Source organism: Elephantulus edwardii, unplaced genomic scaffold (genome assembly GCF_000299155.1).
Source record: "Elephantulus edwardii isolate Elephantulus edwardi_28Jun2011 unplaced genomic scaffold, EleEdw1.0 scaffold00137, whole genome shotgun sequence".
Classification (NCBI taxonomy): domain Eukaryota; kingdom Metazoa; phylum Chordata; class Mammalia; order Macroscelidea; family Macroscelididae; genus Elephantulus; species Elephantulus edwardii.
Genome location: NW_006399887.1, coordinates 1,613,686 through 1,621,436, shown reverse-complemented (window position 1 = coordinate 1,621,436; position 7,751 = coordinate 1,613,686). Strand labels below are relative to the sequence as shown.

The following is a 7,751-nucleotide window of genomic DNA, read 5'->3' as shown; positions in this document are numbered from 1 at the left end:
TTGCAAGTGACTCAATGGAACATAACATACTAACCAGAGTGGTTGCACCACTTTACACTTCCACCAACAATGAATAAGTGTTCCAGTGTCTCCACAATCTGGCCAGCATTTGTTGTTTGCTGCTCTGTTGAATTTTGCGATTGTTGCTGGCATGAGATGATATCAGAGTTTTGACGTTGCTTGGTTTCTTGATCGGTGATTGTGGATCCAAATGAAACAAAACAATTGACAACTTCAGTGTCTTCTCTGTTTATCATGATGATTATTCACCAGTTGTGAAGATTTTTTCCTTTATATGGAGGTGTAATTAATGTTGAAGATTTTGATCTTCATGAGTTGGTACTCCAAGTCTTCTTCCTTTCAGCAAGCAAAGCTGTATTATCTGCAAACTACAAGTTGCTTACGAGTCTTCCTCCAGTCTCCTTCATATAGTCCAGGTTCTCAGATTAATTGCTCAGCATTCAGATTGAATAAATATGATGAAAAGCTCCAACCCTCACACACCATTCCTGGTTTTAAACCACACAGCATCTTCTTGTTCTTTTGGAACGCCTGCTTCTTGGTCTAACTACAGGTTCTACACTAGCACAATGAGGCATTCTGGAATTCTCATTTTCCATGTTGTAGTTGCAGTGGCAAATGATAAAGATCCTCTATACCTTTGACAATCCCGTCTTTTAGCTATGACATGATTACATTTCTTATGTTAAAATAATTGATACCACATCTTTACGTCCTTGAAGCTTTTTATTTATTCAATTAACAAATAGGGATTTGGGGGAAGGCTGTTAATGCTTCTTTTGAATTATTTTCTTATGTTTCAGAAATCTGCACTAATTGGTGGCAACAGCATATTAAATATTAACACAGAAAATGGGATCTTTAAGAGATAATTGTTTGCTTTAGAGTAATCTCTGTGGTTGAATATTGGCTGTCTTTATGCCATAGTGTGTCTACTACCAGGGACTTTTGTGGTTACTCTGGTGTGTTCAAACATCCTCTCTGCCTATCTCCATTCCTTTCCCTTTGTTGTTATTGTTGTTACATGTTGCCAAGTTTCCTGTGACTCTTAGCAGCCCTATGTACAATGTCTCTGAAGCCTGCCTTATCCTAGGCCAGTCTCACTGACTCTGATACACTTACCCTCATTGCCCTAGTTACTGTATCGATCCATATCATCTGGGGTCTTTCTCTCCTGTGCTGTCCCTCCACCCTTCCAAGCATGAAATACTTCTCCAAGGATCGCTCCCTCCTGGTCACGTGCCCAAAGTATGTGAGACATAGCTTCAAAATTTTAGCCTCCGAGGAGAAACTTGTTTTCACCCTCTCCAAGACAGACATATTTGTTTTCTTGGCAGTCCATGGTATGTTCAAGACTCTTCTCCAGTGCCACAACTCGAAGGCATCAATTCTTCTTCTATCATCCTTAGTTATTATCCAGCTCTCTGATGCATACCAAGTAATTGTGAGGACTATGGACTGGATTAGGTGCACCTCAGTCTCTAGACTGATATCATTGCTTCTTAGTACTCTGGAAAGGTCTCTGAGTGCAGATTTACCTAATGCAATTCACCTTTTGATTTCCTGACTGCAAACTGTACCTGTTAATAACCTCAATCTCTTCTCCATCTGTCCTGGTGCTGCTGATTGGCCCAGTGGTTAGAATCTTTGTCTTAATTGATTTTGAGTTTAAATCCATATTGAAAACTACAGTCCTTGACCTTCTGCAGCAAGCACTTCAGGTCCTCTTCAGTTTTAACAAGGAAGGTTGTGTCTTCTCCATAACATAGATTGTTGATGAGTCTTCCTACAATCTTGATACCATATTTCTCCTCATAAACCCCAGCCTCCCCAGTGACCTGCTCTGGATATAGATTAAAAAAGGTATGAAGACAGGACACATCACTGATGTACTCCCTTTCTGATTTTGAACAAGACAGTGTTTTCCTGCTCTCTTGGGAGCTTAATCTAACAAATAAATTTATAGAGAATTGGTTTGTTTCCTCTCTTTACTAGCCAATCTAAGCTGCAGTAATGAATCTAATCCCAATAGACATCAATATGACAATTTACTTCTCATTCACGTAAATTCTGATGGCAGCTCTTTTATCATTGAGTTGCTTCCAGGCACCCTGTCTTATTATGTGAGCATTCTCCATACCTTGTCAATTGGTATGCTGAACAAATAACTTTAGAAACTGGACTATATGAATCTGGCCACAGGATTGAAGGAAGATTCACCATCAACCTATGTTACACAGATGAAACAACCTTGCTTGTAGAAAATGAAGAGAACTTGAGGCTCTTAATACAGAAGGACAAGAATTATAGCCTTTAATGCGGTTACCTCTCATTGTCAAGAAAAGAAAAGCCTCATCACTGGACGTATCAGGCAATAATATCATGATAGAGGAGAAAAGACTAAAGTTGTCAAAGATTAATTTTACTTGGATCCACAATCAACAGTCATGGAAGCAGTAGTCAAGAAATCAAAATGTGTGTTTACCTGGGGAAATACAGCTTTCAAGGACCTCTCCAAAGTGCTAAAAACAAAGAATGTCACTTTGAAGACTAAGTTGTGTCTGATCCAAGCATTCACATTTTCAATTGCTTCCTATGCATCTAAAAGCTTCACAATGAATAAGGAAGACTAAAGAAGAACCAGAGACTTTGCATTGTGGTGTTGGAGAAGAATATTGAATATACTATGAATTTCCCAATGAAGAAACAAAACTGCTTTTGAGGAAGTCCAACCAGAGTGCTCCTGAAAGGCAAGGATAGTGAAATTTCACTTCACATCCTTTCAGCATGTTGTCAGGCCTTGGAAAAATGCATCATTCTGGGAATGGTAGATAGTTCGCAAAAGAACAAAAGACACAGTGACTACCACAATGAGTTTGAATATTATAAAAGCTGGAAAGATGGTGAGATAGGGCCAAGTTCAAATCTGTTGTTCAGAGAGTTGTTATGGATCGTCACTGATGGCACCTAAAACAGCAGTATCATTTACATAGGAAGTTCTAGTGGCATAGTGGTAAAATGAGTAAGGGCAGCATGGAGCCAGGTCTGACCTCTACTAACTCCACATGGGGGAAGTCAACACAAACCCAATGACCATGAGGTTGGACATGTCCTCCATACTCCCTCACCCATTTCTGCTAATTCAAACAGCAAACCTATTGTTACACTGGGTCATAAGTCCATTGCAATAGCTATACAGACCTCACAGAACCATACTCACTATTATGAGATCTCTTAGGGAGGTTAACAAGTTAAAACTCAGGGGGGAGATGGGAAACAATCTCTCATTCAGAACGCCTTCTAAAGTGTGCCCACAGGCCCTTCAGCCTTCAGCCTTGCATTGTTAGGTCAGTTCTTAGACCTGCCCATTAAAGCATCTTTTCCTCCTACTCCCAAGTCCTGTAACAAGCTGAAGTAAGGGCTGCAGGCTCTGGCTCTGTGGGACAGCAGTCCCAGGTTAGCTCTGTCTTCTGTTGGGTCTCTGGTTCTCTGAAGGAGATCCTGGTGGTTTCCTGTAGGCCACTGTCTGAGTGGGTCAGCAATCTCTGGCTTGAAAGAATGCTCACTGAATTCTCTGCTGCTTCTTTCTTGCTAATAGTGAGATTTCCAAGTTTCTGCCATTGAACATGTTGAATTTAAACCCCGTAAAATGGCAGGACTAGCACATCCTGTTTGTATGTTCTCTCCCAAGTGTGTGATAAAGTCGAAGGCAATGGCTTAGAAAAGTCATTCTGAGCAAAGACTCACTACACCTCATTATTCAATAGGGAGCTGTGATACTAACCCAAAGGCTACAGCTCTCTTAGGATTTGAATCCACCAGCAACTCTGAAGAACAACGATGGATAGTCTCCTCCCAGACTATTTACAGTCTCAGAAACCCAACGGATTCTTCCAATTTCCCTCACTCTGTCCACCCATCAAATTGTATGAAGAATCTGTTCTCGAAAACAAGATATTCTAATTTTGTAAATAAACTAGTATAAAAAAAAAGAAACCCAATGGAGGGTCAGTTACGAGTCAGTTATATTCATTAGACAATGAGTTTGAGTATTGTATTATGGCGTCCTTGGGTGATACGAATGGTTAATAATGCCTGACTACTCACCAAAAAGTTGGTGGTTTCAACACACCCAGAGGCAATTTGCTTCCAAAGGATCATAGGGAGTTAGTGTTGTTGCTGTAACAAATAACCTAAAGATCTCAGTGTCTTCTCTCTCTCTGTCTGTCTCTTCCCCCTACCCCCCATCTCTCTCAATCATACAATAGTTTAAGTATTAAAAAAAGAAGGGCTCTTCTGGGTCTAGTGGAAGTGACATCCCTCACTCCCCATCCCACTGACATGGCCAAATGTCCTGCTCGGGAGGTGGAGAAAGTAGCCTAGTGCCATGTCCAGAAGGAACGAGATCTAGGCTTTGGGGAACATATCACAGTCTTTGTTGTGGGGTTTATTAGAGCCCATCAATGTGTTCCTCTAAGACCCTTGTCTGCCTGCCTTGGGTCACAGAGTGAAAGCATTATCCTAATGTTTACTGTTTTGACTTTTCAGACAAATTCATGTGATGAAAATTTAAGTATCTGCCTGGAACTCATTGAGCAAGTTGCTAAGCTGGAGGGACAACTCTTTGGGATCTTCACTGTAACAGCCCAAGAAGGTGAGAAGGACCTTTCCCAGCCAGGGTGCTCCTCTCTTTTCTTCCTTTTCTTGTAGCCTCTGCTCTGTGGCTTGGGTGGTGGGGTAGGCTTTCTCTTGTTGACTTTTGTGTGTTCTTCCAGGAGGACATTATGGTGGTGTGGAGATAATCAAGTCACGCCTTTTGCCTTGGCTGGAGGCATCCTTTACTGCTCCTTCTGGGGGAAAGCCAAATGACGGCGCGATTCCCTCACTCCAGGTAGGCTGAACATCATTTGCCTGTCTCAGCTCCGGTAACTCAAGCTAAGACACAATTTTTAACCAACGAGGCATTTAATTCTAGTTAGCGAATTGGGACCCGATGAGTTTCATCTGTGTAAGGTAGCATATTAGGTTGAGTTTATTCCCAAGACAGAGCTGCACTCGGGTCTCACCTTTGTCTACCAGTAAGTAGGTGTGGCAAATCAATGGGCCTCTACTTCCCCAACTAGAAAATTGATATGATAGTAATTTAGGTCTGAGATACTGAACTGCCCATACAGAATACTGAATTGTTGGTTGTGGTTATATACCATCAAGCCAGAACCAACTCATAGCTGACCCTCCAGTGGATTTTTGGAGGCAGTTAATCACACAGGAGGAGATTGCCTATTCTTCTGCTGAATACATTCAAACATGTGCCTTTGGATTGATAGCACAATTCCTTGATTCTAGGCCACCAGAGCTCCCTGGACACTAAATTGTTGCTGTTTTTAGGTGCCACTGAGTTGACTATGACACACACCAATCCTATGAACAACAGATCTGAACTCTATCCTATCCTGTGCCAAACTCGCAATGTCTGACATACAGCCCGTTGCTGTATTCACCATGTCAGTCCACCTAGTTGAGGATCTCCTTCCTCCACTGTCCCTCCACCTTTCGAAGCATGATGTCCTTCTCCAAGGAATAGCCTCTCCTAGCAAGTTTCTCCTTGGAAGGTAGGAGTTTGAAACTCCATCTCACATACTTTGGGCACATGGCCAGGAGGGGCCAATCCTTGGAAAAGGACATCATGCTTGGAAGGGTGGAGGGACAGAGCAGGCGAGGAAAACTCCAGGTGAGATGGATTGATACAGTAACTTGGATAATGGGGGTAGGTGTGTCGGAGTCAGTGAGACCGGATCAGGACAGGGCAGGCTTCAGAGCTGTTGGACATAGGGTTGCTATGAGTCACAGCCAACTCAATGGTACATAACAACAACAATAGCAATATGTCCAAGTATGTCAGATGAAGTTTCAGAATCCTTGACTCCAAGGAGCATTCTGGCTTCACCTTCTCTAGGACAAACCTGTTTGTTCTCCTAGTAGTCCATGGTATATTCAACACTCTTCTCCAGCACCACAGCTCAAAGGCATCAATTCTCTTTCTATCATTCGTAGTCACTGTTCAACTCTCCGATGCACAGCATGTAATTACAAAGACTATAGCCTGAATCAAGCTACTCTCACTTAGCCCATATGTTTTTGCATTTCATCCATGTGGTTTTTATATATTCCTACTAAAAGGTTTTAAAACTTGTGTTTTATTCTAGGAGACACTTGATAAGGACAAAAATTCTCTTTTTCGGGATCAAGACCTACAGTTGGAATCTGACTTGCAGGAAACCCGTGATCAACTGAAGCAGGTTCAAGACGAGTAAGAGGGGAATGCAAGTTCTCATTTTCAAAAATAATTATTTGCTCTCAGTTTAATTTAATTCAGTCTGAGATAACTGTCTTTGTAAAATGCGGACACTTGCAGCTAGGGATAGGATTTGTGTGTCCTCTGTGTGTGGGATGGAACTGGGAGTGAGGGTGTCTCCACTTGGAGATGTGGTATGTATACTGTATTATGATCCCTTAGAGGGTAGTTTCCCAGATCCTGGCCTGTCCCACAGGCCCATTATGAACTCATATTCAAAACCTGAAATGTTGTTAGATGACTGTCCTTTGGGAAGACAATGAAATGCAGAAGGAGGAAGGTGGCTCAACCAGGTAAAGAGAAAAATGTTAAGAAAAAACAAATGTCAGATGAAGCGGGCTGCATTTACCTGTCAGCTGTACTTTTTGGGTGGATGGAGGCAGAGATGTCTTAGTCTGAGTCTAAAAAATGAGCAATTCAGGATTTTAGAGTAACTATGAGGACGGCACAGGATAGGACAGGTTTCAGATCTGGGGTTCATAGGGTTGCTATGAGTTGCACTTGATGGCACATAACTACAACATTATCTATGAATAACAACGTTAAGTATGAATAGGGAATTCTGGTGGCCTAGGGGTAAAGAACTGTGCTGCCAGCCCAAAGGCATGTGGTTCGTAATCTATCAGCTGCTTTGCAGTTGAAAGATGGGCAATCTCCCCCTGTGAAGTACAGCCTCTCAAAACCTGCTAGACGGTTAGCTATGACTCAATTCCAACTCGATGGCACAGAACAACAAAATCATGAAGTGGAACAAAGCGTAGTTTTTAAAAGTTATGGAATGCTGGCAAAAAACATCGATCCCATGCATACTCTGTGCAGAGGCAAGGTAGTTAGGTCAGGGGATCTCTGCAAAGGAAGCTGTGCTGACATGGCCACAGGCTGGAACATTGCTTTGTTCTCTGGTGAAATGTCCTTCGTTTTCCCGAAAAGAAAAAATACCTCCCCTAGTTCGGTTTTGTTTGACTATAAAACAAATGTAAATTTTCCTTTCAATGTGAAGATGAAGGGGGAACAATGATCTCACATCCTATTCCTGATAACTTTTGGTATACTTTACTCCACCTACTTTTTAAAATTTTTGCACACACACACACACACACACACACACACACACCCTTGCCTTCACATATACTCATTCATTTTTTCAGCTGAATTCTTAGGGGACAATTTTATATCGACAGAAATGGAGCTGGAGAGAGAATGATCGAATTTTGCACAATGACGTATTCATAGCAAATACATTTTTTAAGAGGCATAAACGCAGGTTATATACCTGGATTTCACCTGATGGTGTGCATAGGAATCAGATTGATTACATATGTGGAAAGAATCGCTGGAGAAGCTCAATATCAGCTGTGCAAACTAGGCCAGGAGC

General features: G+C 41.8%; 1 protein-coding gene across 1 annotated transcript in view; it reads left to right on the top strand.

The window, feature by feature from the left end:
* Positions 1-7,751, top strand: part of SPATA18 (spermatogenesis associated 18) — a gene marked incomplete at its 3' end in the record, with an annotated part of 48,353 nt that overhangs the window by 8,320 nt on the left and 32,282 nt on the right. The window contains exons 2-4 of the mRNA XM_006894150.1: positions 4,570-4,675; positions 4,797-4,912; positions 6,228-6,331. Of these exons, the coding sequence (XP_006894212.1) occupies positions 4,570-4,675; positions 4,797-4,912; positions 6,228-6,331 (326 nt within the window). The remainder of the gene's footprint in view (positions 1-4,569; positions 4,676-4,796; positions 4,913-6,227; positions 6,332-7,751) is intronic.